Genomic DNA, 22,991 nt, shown 5'->3' on the forward strand with positions numbered 1-22,991 from the left:
CCTAAACAGATAACTCTTCGCTGTCGTATTTGTAAGCCTTTCTTTTGGGTGCTAGATTGATGCATAACTTTTAGTGCTGGTGAGACCTGATTTCCTGACACACATCTTCCCCAATTATTCTGAAATATTTTATGTACCGGTATTTGTTTATTAAACTTTTTTCTACATTTTGGATACACACTGATCTACTAGTTGGTTGAAGTGCAAATGTTCTTACATATCACGTTATTGGATCAGTTCCGTCACCTAATACAGCAGTAATGAACATCTCCTACTTGCAAGGTCCGTTAAAGGTGTGCTTTACAACATACTAGTCGAAATTCATGTAGATTCGATAGCGTCGATTGTGGAAGCCGCTGATGGGCGTCGGTTTTCTGTAATTTTAGGGAATGTCTGATAATCGTCGACACTGGACACCAGTTCATGAAGCAGAACAAGTATTTCAATGAGATTGCTTTATTACGCATATAAATATTCATTACTCTTCCCTTAGCATAAGTAACGCACATGAAACTTCTGAGCTATTGACTACATGGTTCATCATTTTAATGTAAGCGTCGTATCTGATAGTGTCCCTTCTTCGTTGTATGAATTTATAGGGATGTTTTGGCTGTGTCAGACATGAAGAGATATCCACATCACTGTGACAGTTAGTTTATACTGTGGACTACAAACAACATAATGATGCTATTAGAACTTCAGTCTTAAAAGTATGCTGATTCCTGTACCTGGTGGCTCTCATAAGAGCTGTCAAGAGAATATTTTCTTGTGTTTCAGCAGATATCTGTTATTTCGTTTCTGTAGTATGTAAGTGGAATTATCTCAAACAAATACTGCTCGTCATATGTTTCACGCAACGTCCACTGTCTGCGGGACACATTGGTTTTATTCTCGTTAAAGTCAAATTTTATCATGCTATTCAATAGAATGTTCGCATACTAGTCTACTGCAATAGGTGTTTTAAAGACGTGTTTAATATTGACCAAAAACCAGCAGACAGTCTGTGTGCCATTGTTTGGCACTCGATGAACTACGATATTCTATCGCTTATCGAGCACTGATTATTCTCCGTGCTATACTGTACTTTTTAATACACTCTTTTAAAACTAATATCACGCTCCACTAACTTGAAACCAGTCTGTCGATTGAGGGCATACAATTCCACTTGGACTAACTTTTGGTTTGTAACGGATTATATACCAACGTTTTCTGATATTGGCGAACGCATGAAACATGTGATGAGCAGCATGTGTTTGGGGTGACTCAATCACCATACTGCGAAATAAAATGGAAAATATCTACTGTTGCATCAGAGGAAATGTACCTAACAACTCCTACGACAGACAACTGGGTATCCTATACAAACTAAGTAGTGAGTACCATTTGACACGTCACTATAATTGAATTTTTGGGAAACAAACAATAACTTGCTCTGCGAAACATGTACGGCTGCTGCATTTTAACTTACAAAACCACAGATCCTAATGAGTAAGAAAATTATATATATTGCCTTTGTCTGCTGAGGGAAATGGAGTGATCTGTCTTAGGTTACACAACCTAACAACCAATGAAGTCTATCATACATATTAATTTTCTTGTAATTGATTTCTGAGCTCCTACAATAACTGGCCAATTTAAACAATGATACATTAAATTCGTAGACCGAAGGATAAGTCACAGATGTAAAGTTGAGGTATAATGCAATGGAAAAAATAATGGGTCCCTTACCATATACATAACACAGAGCTACGGAATAAATTCATGCAAAGATGTTGTTCCAATTTACTATGTTATTTGTGATTGATACAAGATTGCGATTACGTATTAATGATATGTGAATGGGAACTGATTTTATCACTGTTCACCAACTTTTCATTTAACGAAGCAAACAAAAATCTTTAAAAATTCAAATGGCGTGTGCATAAGTAAAACTTCAATATCAGTGTATACGAGAGTAAAGTAATGAACACCAAAGATTCTCTTATTTAACACTGAGGCAAGCTGCCTCCACAGCCTTAGAAAGGCCATACACATAGAACATGACTTTCACTCGAACAGCACAATACAACACACACTATTGTTTATTCGCTCTCACTCACTCGATTTTCGCTTTCCTTAAACCACGTATAAGGTACCGAATACTCCTTGAGGTCTGTAATTGTTTCACTACAGCAGTCCCAAAAACCATAGTGTGATCCAAGACTGTGGATACCGTATGAATCCACTGAAATGTGCTACACGTCAGCAAATTTTACTTTGTGACGCAAATGAGTGACACGAAAACGAGTAACACAACCCTATACGTGGCAGCATCTAGAGCGGAGGCAGCTGCACGCCATCGCCAACGACAGCGGCGCAGTGGCAGGAGGTTGGCAGCCGCGCGACGGCGAGACGAGGACACAGCGACGGCGCGTCGGGGTCCCACGTGACGAGGTGCGCGTAGCCCCAGCGCTGCGAGCACGTGTGGCGGCAGCGGCGCGCGCACACCTGCACGTGCACCTGCTGCGGCATGCTCTCCGTCTGCACCACCACCAGCCACCGGCCGGACGAGGCATCGCGCACGTAGCCCGGAGCCTCCCGGCGCTCGTTACCCGAACACGACTCGCGACCTGCGTCGCGCCAAGACCATGCCTGTCAACAGTACAAAAGTTTTACTCGATTAAGTGGAATGTAACATTATGAACAGCAGACCAGTCAGTTACTTTATACTGCAAAATTTCGATGAAATTATACTTTTCATGAATTCTCTTACAAATTCCACAAATATTTTAATTTTGCAAATATTTGAATCTATGTAGTAGGTGTCAAGTCTACAATGAATGGCATTTGCGTTAGTGTTGCTATGGTTAAAAGCGCTTCGTGAACTGACTGTTTTAATTATGACCTCGAAAAAATAAAGTTCATGGTTAATATATATTTTTCAAAAAAACATTTAGTCGTCAGTTGCAAATATATTTTCAGTTATACTTTACCTGTTTCGGCAGATTAATTTGTCAGTTTCAGAAGTTTAATACTGATTTACAGATGTCAACATGTTCTTCACAGGAGCATAATGTCTTGATATGTCCAAATATGTACATATTGCATGTGATTATTGTAAACACAGGTTGACAATTTACAGTAACTGAACCATCGATGACAGGGTGACACAGAAAAAAGGGAACATTTCCACAATCCAATAAAACTAGAAGCGATGAAGGAAAGAAATTGCATTCGTAGTAATTGAAACCTTACATCTTTACCATTTACGAAACATTGATGGCATTTATCATTTTTTTTTAAATTACGTCCTTTAGATGGCATCCTCCTGTACGAATACATTCGTGAAATATGCTGTTGAGATTCCTCATTGACCGCTGCAACATCTCAGCTGGGATACTGTGAATTGCATCCCGAATTCTCTATTTTAATGATCCAGGGTTCTTGGTCGAGTCGTGTAGGCTTTGCTCTTGAGGTAGCCCCACAAGAAAAAATCACAAACGGATAGATCTGGCGATCTAGGGGGCAGGGAATGTCACCGAATCGAGAGGTCACACGGCTGCCAAACCATTCTCGCACATATGCCATTGATTACCGTGCACTGTGTGACGTCGCTCCGCCATGTTGAAACCAGGCTTCTTGAACGTTTGGAAAGCAGTTCGATGTAGGTGTAACGGAAGTTCGTAACATCTCGAAGTAACGATCAGCATTTACAGTTGCAGTGTATCCTTGTTCATTTGCGAAAAAATACGGTCCTATAATTCCATGTGATGAAACACCACTTCATACTGTCACTTTACTAGCGTGTAAAGGGCGCACATGAACGTCGTTAGGATTTGCGTTGGCCCAGTAACTGTAGTTCTGTTTATTCATATGATCTGTGAGATGCAATTGTGCCTCATCTGACATCCACAACTTATTTATAGATTCATCGACATTGTTTACTTTTTTATATCAGCTGTTGACAGAATCCTAATCGTATCCAGTAATCGTTGTCCTTCAATCACTGCACCATTTGTAGTTCGTACAGATGAAATTTTAAATCAAGACGAAGAATTCTGCGAACACTCTCCCGGGACATTCCAACCACTGCTGCCTGCTTACGAACTGAGAGCCGTGGGCTACGTAAGACAGACTGGTATACCACGTTAATGTTCGCTGGAAAACACACACTTCTTGGTCGTTCTGTTGGTTTCTTCTTGAGGGCAGATCCAGTCTCTTCTAAGTTATTAATCCAACATTTTATCGCGTGTTTCGACGGAACGGCATCATGAGGTCCTAAATCATAAAAACTTCGAAACTACCTCTGCGCCGCCACCAAACTACACTCCTGGAAATTGAAATAAGAACACCGCGAATTCATTGTCCCAGGAAGGGCAAAACTTTATTGACACATTCCTGGGGTCAGATACATCACATGGTCACACTGACAGAACCACAGGCACATAGACACAGGCAACAGAGCATGCACATTGTCGGCACTAGTACAGTGTGTATCCACCTTTCGCAGCAATGCAGGCTGCTATTCTCCCATGGAGACGATCGTAGAGATGCTGGATGTAGTCCTGTGGAACGGCTTGCCATGCCATTTCCACCTGGCGCCTCAGTTGGACCAGCGTTCGTGCTGGACGTGCAGACCGCGTGAGACGACGCTTCATCCAGTCCCAAACATGCTCAATGGGGGACAGATCGGGAGATCTTGCTGGTCAGGGTAGTTGACTTACACCTTCTAGAGCACGTTGGGTGGCACGGGATACATGCGGACGTGCATTGTCCTGTTGGAACAGCAAGTTCCCTTGCCGATCTAGGAATGGTAGAACGATGGGTTCGATGACGGTTTGGATGTACCGTGCACTATTCAGTGTCCCCTCGACGATCACCAGTGGTGTACGGCCAGTGTAGGAGATCGCTCCCCACACCATGATGCCGGGTGTTGGCCCTGTGTGCCTCGGTCGTATGCAGTCCTGATTGTGGCGCTCACCTGCAGGGCGCCAAACACGCATACGACCATCATTGGCACCAAGGCAGAAGCGACTCTCATCGCTGAAGACGACACGTCTCCATTCGTCCCTCCATTCACGCCTGTCGCGACACCACTGGAGGCGGGCTGCACGATGTTGGGGCGTGAGCGGAAGACGGCCTAACGGTGTGCGGGACCGTAGCCCAGCTTCATGGAGACGGTTGCGAATGGTCCTCGCCGATACCCCAGGAGCAACAGTGTCCCTAATTTGCTGGGAAGTGGCGGTGCGGTCCCCTACGGCACTGCGTAGGATCCTACGGTCTTGGCGTGCATCCGTGCGTCGCTGCGGTCCGGTCCCAGGTCGACGGGCACGTACACCTTCCGCCGACCACTGGGGACAACATCGATGTACTGTGGAGACCTCACGCCCCACGTGTTGAGCAATTCGGCGGTACGTCCACCCGGCCTCCCGCATACCCACTATACGCCCTCGCTCAAAGTCCGTCAACTGCACATACGGTTCACGTCCACGCTGTCGCGGCATGCTACCAGTGTTAAAGACTGCGATGGAGCTCCGTATGCCACGGCAAACTGGCTGACACTGACGGCGGCGGTGCACAAATGCTGCGCAGCTAGCGCCATTCGACGGCCAACATCGCGGTTCCTGGTGTGTCCGCTGTGCCGTGCGTGTGATCATTGCTTGTACAGCCCTCTCGCAGTGTCCGAAGCAAGTATGGTGGGTCTGACACACCGGTATCAATGTGTTCTTTTTTCCATTTCCGGGAGTGTATTATTGTTCTTATAAAACATTTTTATGACTAACGCACGCTGTTGTTCGTTCCACTGATCAATGATTACTGAAATGGCGGACTGTTTACTCGCTAACTGTTACGAATCCGCAGTGCTGCCACCTGCCCATTGCTGCCACTACTCATGTCATACATTCCCGTTATTCTGTGTCACCCTGTATATTTCAAGCACAACAGCTGAATGATCTACGTATATGACAAGCAGAACAGTTTGATATATACATAGATGTGATTTAGTTAGTGTAAATTGTCGATCTGTGTTTACAATAACCACTTAATACATGTATATTTCTGGTCATGTCATGATATTATGCTTCTATGAAAAACATATTAACATCTGCTAAACAAACACTAAGCTTCTGGAGCTGAAAAAGCAATTTGTTGAAACCAGTAGAGGATAATTAAAAATATATTTGCAAATGACGACCAAATTTTATTCTGAAAAATACACTCCTGTAAATGGAAAAAAGAACACATTGACACCGGTGTGTCAGACCCACCATACTTGTTCCGGACACTGCGAGAGGGCTGTACAAGCAATGATCACACGCACGGCACAGCGGACACACCAGGAACCGCGGTGTTGGCCGTCGAATGGCGCTAGCTGCGCAGCATTTGTGCACCGCCGCCGTCAGTGTCAGCCAGTTTGCCGTGGCATACGGAGCTCCATCGCAGTCTTTAACACTGGTAGCATGCCGCGACAGCGTGGACGTGAACCGTATGTGCAGTTGACGGACTTTGAGCGAGGGCGTATAGTGGGCATGCGGGAGGCCGGGTGGACGTACCGCCGAATTGCTCAACACGTGGGGCGTGAGGTCTCCACAGTACATCGATGTTGTCGCCAGTGGTCGGCGGAAGGTGCACGTGCCCGTCGACCTGGGACCGGATCGCTGCGACGCACGGATGCACGCCAAGACCGTAGGATCCTACGCAGTGCCGTAGGGGACCGCACCGCCACTTCCCAGCAAATTAGGGACACTGTTGCTCCTGGGGTATCGGCGAGGACCATTCGCAACCGTCTCCATGAAGCTGGGCTACGGTCCCGCACACCGTTAGGCCGTCTTCCGCTCACGCCCCAACATCGTGCAGCCCGCCTCCAGTGGTGTCGCGACAGGCGTGAATGGAGGGACGAATGGAGACGTGTCGTCTTCAGCGATGAGAGTCGCTTCTGCCTTGGTGCCAATGATGGTCGTATGCGTGTTTGGCGCCGTGCAGGTGAGCGCCACAATCAGGACTGCATACGACCGAGGCACACAGGGCCAACACCCGGCATCATGGTGTGGGGAGCGATCTCCTACACTGGCCGCACACCACTGGTGATCGTCGAGGGGACACTGAATAGTGCACGGTACATCCAAACCGTCATCGAACCCATCGTTCTACCATTCCTAGACCGGCAAGGGAACTTGCTGTTCCAACAGGACAATGCACGTCCGCATGTATCCCGTGCCACCCAACGTGCTCTAGAAGGTGTAAGTCAACTACCCTGGCCAGCAAGATCTCCGGATCTGTCCCCCATTGAGCATGTTTGGGACTGGATGAAGCGTCGTCTCACGCGGTCTGCACGTCCAGCACGAACGCTGGTCCAACTGAGGCGCCAGGTGGAAATGGCATGGCAAGCCGTTCCACAGGACTACATCCAGCATCTCTACGATCGTCTCCATGGGAGAATAGCAGCCTACATTGCTGCGAAAGGTGGATATACACTGTACTAGTGCCGACATTGTGCATGCTCTGTTGCCTGTGTCTATGTGCCTGTGGTTCTGTCAGTGTGATCATGTGATGTATCTGACCCCAGGAATGTGTCAATAAAGTTTCCCCTTCCTGGGACAATGAATTCACGGTGTTCTTATTTCAATTTCCAGGAGTGTATATACTACAGTTGCTGAAAGTTAAAGCCGTGAATAAAATAATTAATATATAGTTTGTTTGTTGGTACACACCTACAATTCTGGTACACACTGAAAGTCTTGTGCCACAGTACTGTAGCACGCTACTAGAGTAGCCAAAAAAAACTGTCGTAGCCCACCTCCACTTCATCGTTATTGTTTTGTTTTGTCTTCTCTAGCGGAGTGCTACTGTACTGCGGGGCGAGGATTTGTGTACCTGAACAGTACATATTTACCTGCAAAGAACCATATAAATAATTACGTAACTTAATTTTTAGAGGTGGTATTTACAACTTTATGGCTACCCATTGTATTATCTACGTCTACATAAATACTCCGCAACCCATCGTACGGCCCCTGGAGGAGGCTACCCTGTGCCACTACTATTCATTTCCTTTCCTGTTCCACTTGCGATCAGACCTAGATAAAAACGACTGTCTTATATGCCTCAGTAGGCTCCCTAGTGTCTTATATTTTATCTTCGTGGTCTTTACGCCAAGTGTATATCGACGGCCGTAGAATTGCTCAGCAATCTGCTTCAAATGCCGCTTCCCTAAGTTTTCTCATCTCTGAATTGTTTCGATAGTTTCCTTGAATCCGACCTGGTAACGATCCCAAAGACTCGGCAATACTCAAGAATAGGTCGTACTAGCGTACTATATGCTGTCCCCTTTCCCAAAATTCTCCCACAACAAATAACTACGGTTGTTGAAATCGCATTTATCCGGCTGCTCATTGAATACACTGTACTGAAACGGTATCTGTGCTGTGGAAAGTCGGATGCAGTGCGTGTGAAAACTTCTTATTGTGCAGTACATCAGTAGACACCGAGTTTCGTAACATAACGAAATTCTCTAAGGTCCATCCTATGTGGTTTAACTTGCTGTTGTTAATTCGGCCATATACCGTTTTGATTAGTGCAGGGTCAGTTTCTGTACATTGCCTATCGCCTGTATTTGTCACACTTACAGCACGGTTGATTTGAAAATGGACACAGGTATTCGAATGCAGTTTATGACGAGGCTACAACTACTTACTTCAATTACAAGACAAGTTGTGGACTTACTTTTCACCTGCAGCATGCTACAATTTCGTAAATAGCAAATTCTGTTATAAACTGATCATGAGCAGAGACACACGCCATGAATGCGCTAATGTAAGGAACATAATTTGTGAGCAGGAAATAATTTCGCGATTAGTTTCGAGGTGAACAGGTATCTGTTGGTGACAAACGTAGTCTGGGCCGGTAGTCACATTACCAATTCCAGAGATTGGACGAGCTAGCAGTCCAGGCATTACGTGATCGGTACCTAAGGGTTTGAGGATTAGCGAGGACAGTGTTAACACAATGATGTACAAGCATTTAAGGAAGTCGATGGTGATACCTCAATTTGTGCAGCAACAAAGGATGAAGAGAACATAAAAAAGATACCCACAAACGATGTATAAAATGTGTTGTTGCTACTATACTTAACTCTGAAGGCGAATTAGTTATTTTTACTAATGTATTCTTTCTTCTTTCTGTGATTCAGTTCAACGATCATCGTACTTCTAATTGAATAAATAGTATCGTTTGTTAAGAAACTGTAGATAAGTCTTTCAGAACACAGGGATAATTTTTAAGCAAGAAAGAGAAATATACTACACGCCAAGACATTCACTTCTATAAACAATTCTGAATCTGTTTTTCGAGAGATACATCAGATGTGGATCACTTGAGAAAGTGAAAATTCTGAAGAATCGTCATTACAGTATTAACATACTCGCTAACAAATTGAAAACACAGGTTTCCTGCAAGGGATATATGCAAACTAACAATTAATGCACTTATTCCATTCAGTATATTTATACAGTGTAATTCTACATTTATAGACGTATATGACCGCAATTACAGAGGGGAAAATATCCTTTATCCGTTGAAAGTGTTTTATTTGACAGCAAAAGAAGTGATACTTTTTCTATAATTGTATGACTTAAATTCACGGAAACGTGAAATGATGTTATAATTTTATTTAGAAGATAAGTTATTAATTCATGTTTGCTAAAACTGAATAACTATTTTCCGTATGCTTACGTGAGAGAGAGGTATAGAAATTACGTCATATTATCAACTACGTATGGAATGTTTTTTGTGGTTTTAATTTCAGTGTACCTCCTTTCAATTATTAATTATTAACCTTAATCAAGATGACGATGATCGTTACATGAGTTTCGTTGTGTGAAGGAGAAGGACTTGACAGCAGGGACACGTTTGCTCGAAGACATCAGCCGTTTACGTCCATCGAGTGATGACAACCTAACAGACTTAGAGTTCTCTCAGAAATAGGTAGCAGAAGTGACCTTGGACTTCTAGATTCGTCCAATAGAAAACAATACCAACCACCATGGTATGCTGTTTCCTTACTGGTACCGAGCCTTTCAATAGGACCCTGCAGATTCACTCAAATTGATTTTCGTAAGATTTCCGAAACAGATCACTTGCTTAACTTGTAGGTTGAGGTATAGATGACACTCAAACATGAAAGCTGTTCAGTATTTACAGCAATTTGGTGTAGGATACAATGCATCCCAAAATTAAGTGTACAATGTTATTTCAACGTCTAAAGTGAATACATAATTTACCGAAGTACATACAAAAAGTTCAGTTATTTATGTTACATTTTATGGTACACCTGGCCCGCACTCACAAATGGTTAAAATGGCTCTGAGCACTATGGGACTTAATATCTGAGGTCATCAGTCCCCTATAACTCAGAACTACTTAAACCTAACTAACCTATGGACATCACACACATCCATGCCCGAGGCAGGATTCGAACCTGCGACCTTAGCAGTCGTGCGGTTCTGGACTGAAGCTCCTAGTACCGCTCGGCCACCGCGCCCGGCCCCAGTCACATCATTTTATCAATCTGTGTGCCTATTTCCGGTATCACCGGTATTTCGAGGGTTGAAAAGGTCAACAATTGTATATATTAGTTACCAAAAATACATGAAGATTTGTTCTGTAACATTACAAAAATCACATGGTCCATTATTGGCATTACTGATGTAATTTTCAGGTTGAGGTGTATTTGACGTCAAAACATGACTATTATTCCATTTGTGAAACAAAACTGAAATACCGCTTTAAATAATCCAAACATTTTCTATATTATCTGAAAAATTTGTAAATATCTGTTCTATAACACTAGAAAGGATAAGTGACTGACTTATTGGCATTACTAGTGTAACTTAAAGGCTTATCTGCACCTGACACCAAGATCAAATGGTTATTCTATCTCTGTACTTCCTGGCGCAAGGTTCAATGAACAAACAAATGAAGAGCTGCAATGTTATTTCTACGTGTAAACTGTCTATATTATTCATGAAAATTGGTAAGGTTTTGTTCTACTGCAAAGCATGATTGCGGTTCGATAACTGCAGCAACCTGCTGCAAGGAATGAGTGACAATCAGTTTAATTGGTACAACGCTATTTTCACGTGTAAATTGGGTGTTTCATTTGTCATTCGGGTAAAACCGATAAATCACCGACCAGAGTCTGATGATCACGGAGCAGTTAATCTCATGACAGGAGCATGTGTTCCCACTGCTTGAATCTACACAATATGGGGCATAACATTTATGTCGTAAGTGAAACACCCAACATAACACTTTGTCTGACTGGGAGCATCGGGGAGCTATAAATGTACCTTTTATTTAGTACATAATAATATTTTTAAAACATTCCGTACCCTCCTGGGCGTAAAAACTCTGTAAGTGGACACTTCTTCACGTGTTTACACTTGCTTGTACCCTACAGAGATGGAGGCTGCGTAAGTATCAGCATGTTGCCAGAGGGATGATGGGGCGGGGGAGGGGACAATGTATACCGGTGGGATGCCAAGAACAGTTAGAGAAGAGACAGTGTGTAATGATAAAGAAAGATGTGTGTTTGCATTTAACAGTTATCTACTTAGTAAATTCTCGAAATTCGTCTCAGTGGAGTATTATGTCAAGGTGAAACTAGCATTTCTCTTACAAGAGAAAGACAGTGTGAGAGCAAGAGGCATATTAGGAAAAAGCGGTAGGAAAGCAGTACGAGCCATTTCATGACAATATAAAATTCCAGCGGCTACACCATATAAAATAGAGCATCTCCATCTAGACTATTATTACCTTATTGCCATCGATATAACGCAACACTTCGTTAGTAATTTTAAGAATATGGAAGTGTTTGATTACCTAACCTCAAACCACGGAGTCTGTGTGCAAGACTACCAATGAATGTGGATAACGATATGACAGTAGGAAACACAGTTTAACATGCACCCTGATGTTATATAACAAATCTATATCGAAAATCTCAAACCCAGTAGCGAACTAATATCTCGGTAGCCATATTATCGATGTGATGAAACGCCCTGATGCGCATCTACAAGGACGTATACATCTGCTTTTACGTCTTCACAGAGCTTGGTAGTACCAGACTCCAAACTATGATTTACTACTATAAAACTGATATTATGTTAGTACTTGTGGAAGAGTGTCAGAGTGTACTGAATGTCAAAGTGTATTAAGTGCCCAAGAATAGTAGTTAGAATGTGCTCCGCTGTACTCTGAGACTGTGTGTTCCTGGAGGCATAAATTTTTTATAGCTTCTTGAAGAGATGCTGTGTTGTGTTTGACAGAGTTCTGCAATCTCTCTGCTGGGGGCAATAAGAATACATGAAAGTTGACTGGTGTACATGTAAACCTTCCGAAGAATCAAGACAGAGAAAATGTTAGGAACTATGTTATGTCTGTCAATAGATATAATTATGCACCTGCGAACCGTGTGGAAATTGTTAGTATACGTTCTAACAAGGACAAAACAATTGTTATATTGTATATATCCACAAGTACCTCAAAACTAGATATTCTTGAGTTATGATTGGTTCCCACGAATAACATTATTCAGCAGGTCTTAAGATACCGACAAAATGAATGGAAGATGGTTAGCCCATTCCCAAATATAGATATTGCTACTTTAAGTGCAGTTCATTTGTTATGAGTGCACAAAACAAAACTAGAAATCGGAAGGATCAAACTCAGAAAATATAAACTGCAGAGTTTGACGAATACGACTGCCATGAAGAACAAATTTAAACTGTTAATGGAAAAAGAGCGAGCCATTGCAGTTTTACAAGCATGGCCCAAAAATTACGTTAATTTTAGTGTATGAAAATTCTGGATATGCCTGAGGAATATTCAGTAAATATCAATGGAAAGTTGCTGTAGGTCAAACTACTTAAAGGAGAGGATGCATCCAACGACATTTACTGTTTCAGAGGATACACAAAAACATCTATTTATAAACCTCCATTAGCATTTGGATGTTCTTAAAAAGGATGGTTACATTGTACCTAACCATTGCGGTCTCGACATAGTGTACCTACTAAAAGGAAAGCCGTCTGCATAATTTCAAACTGTTGAAATGACGACATGTAATGACTATTCGTTTACTAAAATTGTAAACGTAAATTCTGTAAGGATCTGGGAAGGAGTAGCCATCTTGTACCCAAGCGGATGACGAATGTCCTAAAAATGTTACTATGCAGGAAATACAAACCGTATTTAAAATTCCCAAATGCTTTTGGCTGTATAAAACATTGTACAGAGTGTTCAATGTACGACATAAATGTTGTGTCTGGCGTTGTATGGATACCTGTAGCGGGGAGGTAGGCTCAGATCATTGCATATGCTGCGCCCAATTTATCTGACTCTAGTAACCATTTATCAGTTTTAGCGAAACGGAAATGAGTTTCTTTTATAAATAGTTCAGACATTTTGTACGTGAAAATTATATTATGACACTTAATTTGAAGCTCAGTTATGCCTTGCAGCAAGTTGGTATTAAAATCGAATCATAGTTGAGTTTTGGTATGTAACAAATCATCACGTATTTACACAAATAATACAGATAATTAAACGAGGAAATTATCCTTGTGGCACGTAATTTGTCGGTTCAGTGTCGTGTGCCAAAAGCCTACAAAGAACAAACAACAGTCATGTTTGGGCACCAAACGCATTTAACCTGTAAGCTGTAAGCTGCACAAGTAGTATCCATACCACAACGTATTTTGGTAAGTAATGCAGACGCTTCAGACGTTTAGATAAAATTGTCGCAGTTAACATAATTTTAGTGTCCATTCTGCCTTCGTATGGAGATCGTAAAACAGTTGATTTTGGTAACAGTACAGATATCGTAATGGATTTTGATAAGTAATACTGACAATTTAAACGCGGAAATAACATTGTGGCACCTAGTTTTAGAGGGTTATTTACACGTTGCACCAAATGGGTACGGATATTTAATTAGAGTCCCATTATTTGTAGCCAGGTGAACGTTAACTCGTAAGTCAAAGCAGTAATGCAAATAAGTGAGCAACGTGTGTTTTTACTATATTAGAACTAATTATTTCGTATTGTCGTAAATAATACTAACTGTTTTTTAATTTATTTAAAGTGATATTTTACTTCGGTATAAATGTTGAGATATAGACGTGCTTTAGCGCCAAATGCCTTTCTTAGACCAAGACGGCCGGCTCTGGGGCTGATTAGCTGTTTTGTTTCTAATGGCTATAAAATATGAGGTTGTGACTGTGAGAGCAAAGTAAGTGTGTACTGGATTAGAAGCTCTCTCTATGGTTTATTTCCAAGAGGAAATGGTGTGGTGTGTGTGGTGTGGTAGGGCGAGGAGGGGAGCGAAAAGGTGGAGCGGGAACGGATAGAGCAGCGAGCATGAAGATGTCATGCGTATGTCCCTGTCCCTGCGCGAAGGCTCAAAGGTCAGTTACCCGCTTTCTATGAAAACTGTCGTCTCACGTATATTGTGAATAAGTTGTCTTTTCTTTGTATCACATGTCGTCTGTCTCAAGCTCGGCAAACATTACCATGAAACTGCGACAGCTGGATTATGTTATTTTTCTGTATGTTGAGCAAGCGAACGTTCAGAATTTTTTTATTGATTTGTTTTTTCTAACAGACTTTTGCACACACAAACCGTATTTAAATGTAGTGAATGTTCTTGCAGGTAGATTGATCCCCCGTAATATCAGGATATTTTTCCAAACTTCGGATTTATTTTGAGTGTTTTGACCTGCAGATGACGTACTTTGGCTATAGCTCAGTACTCACAGCCTTTTAATCACATTTGACGAACGTTGTATGTAGCATAAAATCGATTGATATATAGTACCATACGTTGGTCATCTATAGAAAACTATCTAAATATTAACTTAGTGGTCAAAACTCGTGAGGAGAGTTGTTCTATTGGAAGATCGACTTAACGTGTCTGTGGTCGTGAAACGATGAACAGTGCTAGACGCGTGGGCCATAGCAAATAGGATATTAAACATTTAGGCCTATCTGTGTTCCGAGGTCAGCTGTGAATCGGGTGGATCTTCGATATCGCAGAGACAATATTTCCACACTGCCAAGTCGCAGCGCGGTTCTACGTCACGACATCTCCACGGATCCGTAAGTGGCGATCGACGGTCTAACGGAGTAAGATCGTCACCGATTTGAATGTTGAGTATCTGCAACCGAGGTTTACCTTGAGTGTAAGGAGACGAATTCGCCGCACAGTCTACAGCAGCTGACTACCGACACCACATTCAGTATCTTCCCATTACTTTTGTTCCCTCAGCGCATTTCCTCGTCAAAGAAATCATCAGAGTATCGCTTGTGTCTTGTCTCCAAGGATCTAAAAAAGTGGCGAAACAACATGAAAATAATTAGTTAAGCTAAGGATGTAAATATATGTGAACATTGCTCTTTGTAACCTGTCCGAATTACACACGTTATGTTCTCTTACTGTCGTCAGCAGGAAGTTAATTTTGATAGTCAAACTGGAATTTACCGTACCATGCAAATTTCCTAAAATAACAAACCCCAACTGCCTTCTTTTTGTATGGTTCTGTGATCTCATTTGCTGGAGGAAGCTGCCCTCTGCGGATATTTCAAAACGTTTTGAAATTGTTACAACGTTAAAATTTCATCGTCAGTAGCGTTACTTTTTTTTAACTATCTCCATCTTTATAACTTCAAATCACCAATAATTATAAATACTGCATCATTAATGCAACCGAATATTTGAAGCCTAACTAAAAGTAACTACAGCTATTTAAAATTCTATTTGACACTGATGGCGTAAAGTTTGGGACATCAGAGTGCTGGCTTGTCTTATGGAATGCTTTATAGCGATCAAATTCATTACTTGGCCATTAAATTTTACTTTCAAATAAGTACCACTAAACCTATTCCAAAAGAACCTGCGAAAACTGACTGTTAAAAGCAAATTTGTGTGTAATTTATATCTCAAATTTATAGCTTCCTCTGACGTATGCCCGACGAAATGAATAAAAATAAACGCTGATTTAGTATTGTAGATCCTGTATAAGCCTATAATTCTTTTGCAGTCTACTAAAATGTTTACTTTTTCCCTACTTTGGTCATCACAACCTTGTAAACACCATTAACTTGTTGTGAAATGATTTCTTTGCATCACTTGTTAGTGTTGATATGATTCTATAGTCCTCATAGAACAAGAAATTCCATCTCCAACATTGCAAACTTTTCTCAACTTAACTCTTCAGAATTAACGCTATTAACCCACCAGAGATGTCTGGACGTCAAGCTTCGCGAAGTATTAGATCGTTGTATATGGTTGTGAGGTCTTCGGGATCGAAATCGCAGTATACAAATAGAATTCGAGACTGAGTCCGTTCTTTTTGATCGCATTGATAACGTGATTGTCGAATGAATTTCTCCAATGATTGTACTGTTTGAAATCCCTTCGTTTCCTAACTACGTATTATTGTATCTATTGAAAGATTAAAAGTTCCTCTTGGTTTTCCAGTATCACCTCTGGCTCCTAATAAAGACTTTCTAAATACTCTGTCATGTATCGCTTGTTTGCCCTATGTGAATCCATTCGCATGTCACGCTTGTCTTGTTGGTTATAGATTTGTGTATGTTCCGCGCTCTCTTCTCCTCTCTTGTTAAGAGAAGTAAGAATGGTTTTCCATTCTTGACATCCCGTCCTAAATCAGTCTGGAGTGTTAACTCAATTGCTTTAGCTCTCTAGGTTTAAATTCTAAGGATATTGTCAGATGATCTAACGCTTTGGCATATATGTATCTAAAACATCTGACATAATTTTCAGCTGTATATTTTTCTTCGTAGGCCCGATATCTTCTCCTGACTAATTTCTCACCCACGCTACGTTCTATGATGCGCGAAATTTGTCGAAATAGGGAATTCACAATGGTCCGAAAGACTTAATAGCCACATTTTTGCGTCTGTAATGTTTGTTGCATAGGTCCCCATTAAATAAAATACACTCATGCTCATAAACTAAGGGTAATGCAGATACATGGCGAAACAACGCTCTGGTGGCGGTTTGCGGGTTTAAATCACCTCGGGGTATGACCATTCGATGCATTTGACCTGCGGTCGTCGCACGGTGGCGCTGGCAGCAGTCCACATACGCAGAGGCGTGTTGATGCATGTCAGAGTACGGCGCAGCGAGTAAATGTGCAAATGTTTTCAGACGTGCTAATGGTGACTGTGTGTTGAAAATGGCCCAAAGAACGTTATGATTGTGGAATACTAGGGCAATTGGAGGCTGCTCAAACACAGCAGGTCGTAGCACGGGCCCTCCGTGCACCACAAGTGTGATCTCAAGATTATGCCAACTATTCCAACAGACAACAAACGTGTCCAGGCGCTACAGTACGGGACGTCCACAGTGTACAACACCACAAGAAGACCGATGTCTCACCATCAGTGCCCGCAGACGGCCACGGAGCACTGCAGCTAGCCTTGCTCGGGACGTTACCGCAGCCACTGGAACAGTTGTCTCCAGACACACAGTCTACAGAAGACTGAACAGCCGTGGTTTATATGCCCGGAGACCAACTAGATGCATTCCACTGACCCCTGGTCACAGGATAGTCCGTAATACACATGGTCATTGGAACAGTGGTCCCAGGTTATGTTCACAGACGAGTCCAGGAATAGTCTGAACAATGGTTCTCGCCGGGTTTTCATCTGGTGTGAACCAGGAACCAGATACCAACCCCTTAATTTCCTAGAAAGTCACCTGTATAGAGGTCGTGATTTGATGGTGTGGGGTGGGATTACGATTGGTGCACGTTCACTCCGGCATATCTTTGACAGAGGAACTGTAACAGGTAATGCGTATCGGGACGTCATTTTGCACCATTATGTCCGCCTTTTCAGGAGTGCAGTGGGTCCCACCTTCCTCCTGATGGATGATAACGCACGGCCCCACCGAGCTGCCACCTTGGAGGAGTACCTTGAGACGGAAGATGTCGGTGAATGGAGTGGCCTGCTGTTCTCCAGACATAAACCTCATCGAGCACGTCTGGGATGCTCTCGGTCGACGTATCGCTGCACGTCTTCAAACCCCTACGACACTTCAGGAGCTCCGACAGGCACTGGTGCAAGAATGGCAGGCTATATTCAATTTCAATTTATTGTGATAAATTAAATATTCGCACTTTGCTTAAGCAGAGACCTGCACACATTATAACCATATTAATTATTCTACGTTACACAATATGAATTCCACCGTACCTATCAATGTACCCATGGTCCTCAATATTATTTTATACTGTGAACGAATCACAGCTGAAAAACTCAGCATTATCTTTTTATACAGACAGTAACGTACATCCGTCACATTATGTCGTTTCGACCAAAAAGAATAGGCGGATTTTAACGTTCATTTGGTTTCAGTAATAAAGAAAGGTAATTGTTGTCATAAACTGCGCCAGAATCAAGCGTTGTGTTCAGATGACTCTGCGAGCAAATGCTCCGCGAGTCTGCACTCGGCCAGGGTCGAGATAAGAGTGCCATTTCGATATCTGAGCACGCCTCCAGGCAGCAGTGGGTTTTACAGCAGGCACACCGGGCACTCGCCCACGGCCCCGTCTACGGTGTAGCCTTGCAATCCTCCACTCTAACCTTTTTGTAAGATAGCAAATTTACTTCACTCTGTTTACTGTGATGGGGTAATTAAGGAGGGTGCCAAACATAAACCCGGAAGAGAGCTGGCGTACTTATTAGTATAGTTTTACAAGGTTTGATACGGTCAAGAATGTGAAAAAGCTATATTAACTTTCAGTATAGCCTTTATTAATCTCAGTCGCGATATGACCGGTTTGGATTGAATAATCTTCAGGTCATAAAATATCGTTACGGAGTGTAACACGTCACATGACGTATAATCGAGTAATGAGTCATTAAATTTTGAGATTCAATGACACATTACGTGATTGTACAACATGTGACGTGCAACACTTCGTAACGATATAATAGGATCTGAAGTTGATTGCTTGCGAAATGGAATCTGGTTACATAATTTTATAAACTCGCAGTCCGTACTACTGAGGTTTATACATGGCAGTTTTGTTTCAATAAAATGTTATCAGATCTATTAAAATCTGTAATTTATCTATTGTTATACGGCTTCATTGTCTGTAGTATTCACCAATAAGTAATGAGGCAGTTGAAATAGTATGTAAATAAAAACTGTACTGAAGAACGTTCTCTTGTTTCTTTCATGATTATACCTTCACCATCTTGGAGGCTTTCTGGTCATTCTTCTGCCCATTTGCAACTGCTCTCGAACATGCATACATCCATACCAGAAAAATACATACCGCTTTACTGCGTCTTAAACACTGCTGGTACGCCCCACTGAAACATGTGCGCGTAAAATAATCTTGAAAATATGTGTGGTGAAAAGGACACTGCAAGAAAAAAAAGCACCACCAAGGAATTATCCAAATGGGACGGAAATCAGTGGGAGCTATGTGAAGTACATGTACAGGCAAGGAACACAATATAGTTTTAGAAAAAAAAAATGGGTGCACTCAAAAGAAAGAGCTTCACAAACTGAGCATGGCAATAATGCGTTGGTCTACACGTCTTCACCATGGAATCCCTTGAGTTGAGTACAGTTGTCTTCAGTGATGCGTCTCGCTTCGAAATGAGCACCGATGACTAGTGAAACCGTGTCTGGAAACGCCCCGGACAGTGATAGGTTACTAACCTGATTGTCGCCTGCTATACGGGCCGACAGCCAAGAGTGATGGTCTAGGATGCTATTTCCTTTCATAGCAGTACCCCTAGTTCTCAACCGCGGTAATCTTACAGCAAAGCGTTACGTCAAAGATATTCGCCCTCCGTTTTGCTGCCTTTCATGGTAAACCATCCTGGGCTTACATTTCAGCGAGATGAAGCCCTCCCTCACACAGCGAGAGTTTTTACTGCTGGTCCGCGTGCTTGCCAAACCCCACCTTGGCCTCCAACGTCGCCGGATCTCTCCCAAAGCTAGCGATTTTTGCAGCATTATGGGCAGGGCCCTCCAACCAACTCGGCATTTTAACGATCTAGCGCACCAGTTGGACATGATTTGGCACGATATACCATAAGAGGACTTCCAACAACTATCAATTGGTGCCGAGCTGATAAACGACTGCATAAGAGCCATATGTCGACAAACGCGACAATGACTTGATAAATTTTTAAGCTCTTTGTCTTGAATAGATCGACCACTTTTCCTGAAACTGTAATAGTTTATTTTTGTGTACGTGTAAACCTCATACCGATTTCCATCCCATTTGGATAAGTCCTTTCTGGTGCGGCCTTTTTTCCCTTGGTCTTAAAGTGTGCTTCGATACGTATGTCACACTACGCTTTCCTGTTCCGCTCGCTAATGGTATGCAGAAGGAGAGTCTGTTGAGAACTCCTGTGTGAGCTCGAATCTGTACAATTTAACTTCCTTGCAACACACTCTCTCACTATTTTAAGGGTAAACGATTTCTTAGTGCACCAAACTCCACCTTCAAGCATCTGTCACTGGACTTGGCTGAGCACATACTCGCTGTATTAGCGTCTGGTGAGACAACCCAGAATGACATAGTCTTCTTTAGTTGTTCTCTGTTTCCTCCACGAATTACACCTGGTTAGTGTAGTATGTTCAATTATCTTTTGAACTGGGATTTTTGTCTCTTTCGTGTGTAGATTATACTCCCTAAAGATCTTTCCAGTGAATATTAGCGTGGAACCTGACGTCTTTACGGTTAGGTATGTAGAACACTATCAGACTGATACCAGTCACTACCACACGTCCTGATCATTTCTATCTTCCATTCCATTGCTGGTGAATTGGAATAGTCCTTGCAATGCTACAAGTTTACCAGAAAGTCTACGTACGATCTTCTATTCCGCTTTCCTTGAAATGTTTTTCCGCTACATCTCCAAAGGCAGGGAGCGATGAAAAGCTCTCGATGGACATGTTTTATCACACAATAAGGCTTAATTTCTCTGAAACAGTTTCTCAATCGAAATAGAAATCATAGAAACATTCTAATTATTTACGGCTTTAAACACGGCTCCAGCATACACTAACATTTTGCTTTTGCGTTTTACTATCCATCACTAATACAAATATTTCTGTTAGTCATTTCTCGCCTCACTCAGCCCTCTATTAAAGTTTATAACCGTGTACCGCAAGTCTGTAGAGGAACGGAAGGTTCCAAATGATTGGAAAAGAGCACAGGTAATCCCAGTTTTCAAGAAGGGTCGTCGAGCACATGCGCATAACAATAGGCCTATATCTCTGACATCGATCTGTTGTAGAATTTTAGAACATGATTTTTGCTCGCGTATCATGTCATTTCCGGAAACCCAGAATCTGCTGTGTAGGAATCAACATGAATTCTGGAAACAGCGTTCGCGTGAGACACAACTCGCTTTATTTGTTCATGTGTTGTTGTTGTGGTCCTCAGTCCTGAGACTGGTTTGATGCAGCTCTCCATGCTACTCTATCCTGTGCAAGCTTCTTCATCTCCCAGTACCTATTGCAGCCTACATCCTTCTGAATCTACTTAGTGTATTCATCTCTTGGTCTCCCTCTACGATTTTTACCCTCCACGCTGCTCTACAATACTAAATTTGTGATCCCTCGATGTATCAGAACATGTCCTCCCAACCGACCCCTTCTTCTAGTCAAGTTGTGTCACAAGCTACTCTTCTCCCAAATTCTATTCAGTACCTCCTCATTAGTTATGTGATCTACCCATGTAATCTTCAGCATTCTTCTGTAGCACACAATTTCGAAAGCTTCTATTCTCTTCTTGTCTAAACTATTTACCGTCCATGTTTCACTTCCATACATGGCCACACTCCATACAAATGCTATAAGAAACAACTACCTGACATGTAAATCTATACTCGATCTTAACAAATTTTTCTTCTTCACAAACGCTTTACTTGCCATTGTCAGTCTACATTTTATATCCTCTCTACTTCGACCATCTTCAGTTATTTTGATCCCCAAATAGCAAAACTCCTTTACTACTTTAGGTGTCTCATTTCCTAATCTAATTCACTCAGCATCACCCGACTTAATTGGACTACATTCCATTATCCTCGTTTTGATTTTGTTGATGTTCATCTTATACCCTCCTTTCAACACACTGTCCATTCCGTCCAACTGCTCTTCCAAGTCATTTGCTGTCTCAGACAGAATTACAATGTCATCTGCGAACCTCAAAGTTTTTATATCTACTCCATGGATTTTAATACCTACTCCGAACTTTTCTTTTGTTTCCATTATTGCTTGCTCAATATACAGATTGAATAACATCGGGGATAAGCTTAACTCTGTCTCACTCCCTTCCCAACCACTGCTTCCCTTTCATACCCCTCGACTCTTATAACTGCCACCTTTTTTCTGTACAAATTGTAAATAGTCTTTCGCTCCCTGTATTTTACCCCTGCCACCTTCAGAGTTTCAAAGAGAGTATTCCAGTCAACATTGTCAAAAGCTTTCTCTAAGTCTACAAATGCTAGAAACGTAGGTTTGCCTTTCCTTGATCTATCTTCTAACATAAGTCGTCGGGTCAGTATTGCCTCACGAGTTCCAGTATTTATACGGAATCCAAACTGATCTTCCCCGAGGTCGGCTTCTACAAGTTTTTCCATTCGTCTGTAAAGAATTCGCGTTAGTATTTTGCAGCTGTGACTTATTACACTGATAGTTCGGTAATTTTCACATCTGTTAACACCTGCTTTCTTTGGGATTGGAATTATTATATTCTTCTTGAAGTCTGAGGGAATTTCGCCTGTCTCATACATCTTGCTCACCAGACGGTACAGTTTTGTCAGGACTGGCTCTGCCAAGGCTGTCAGTAGTTCTAATGGAATGTTGTCTACCCCGGGGGCCTTGTTTCAGCTTAGGTCTTTCAGTGCTCTGTCAAACTCTTCACGCAGTATCATATCTCCCATTTTATCTACAT

The 22,991-nt window shown here is 42.1% G+C and overlaps 1 protein-coding gene across 1 annotated transcript in view; it reads right to left on the reverse strand.

The window, feature by feature from the left end:
* Positions 1–1,728: 1,728 nt before the first annotated feature.
* LOC124722123 overlaps positions 1,729–22,991 on the reverse strand; it is a 402,152-nt gene continuing 380,889 nt past the window's right edge. Inside the window, exon 4 of the mRNA XM_047247328.1 lies at positions 1,729–2,631. Coding sequence (XP_047103284.1) covers positions 2,314–2,631 — 318 coding nt within the window. The 3' untranslated portion in view covers positions 1,729–2,313. The remainder of the gene's footprint in view (positions 2,632–22,991) is intronic.

Source organism: Schistocerca piceifrons, chromosome X (genome assembly GCF_021461385.2).
Source record: "Schistocerca piceifrons isolate TAMUIC-IGC-003096 chromosome X, iqSchPice1.1, whole genome shotgun sequence".
In the NCBI taxonomy this organism is placed as follows: Eukaryota; Metazoa; Arthropoda; class Insecta; order Orthoptera; family Acrididae; genus Schistocerca; species Schistocerca piceifrons.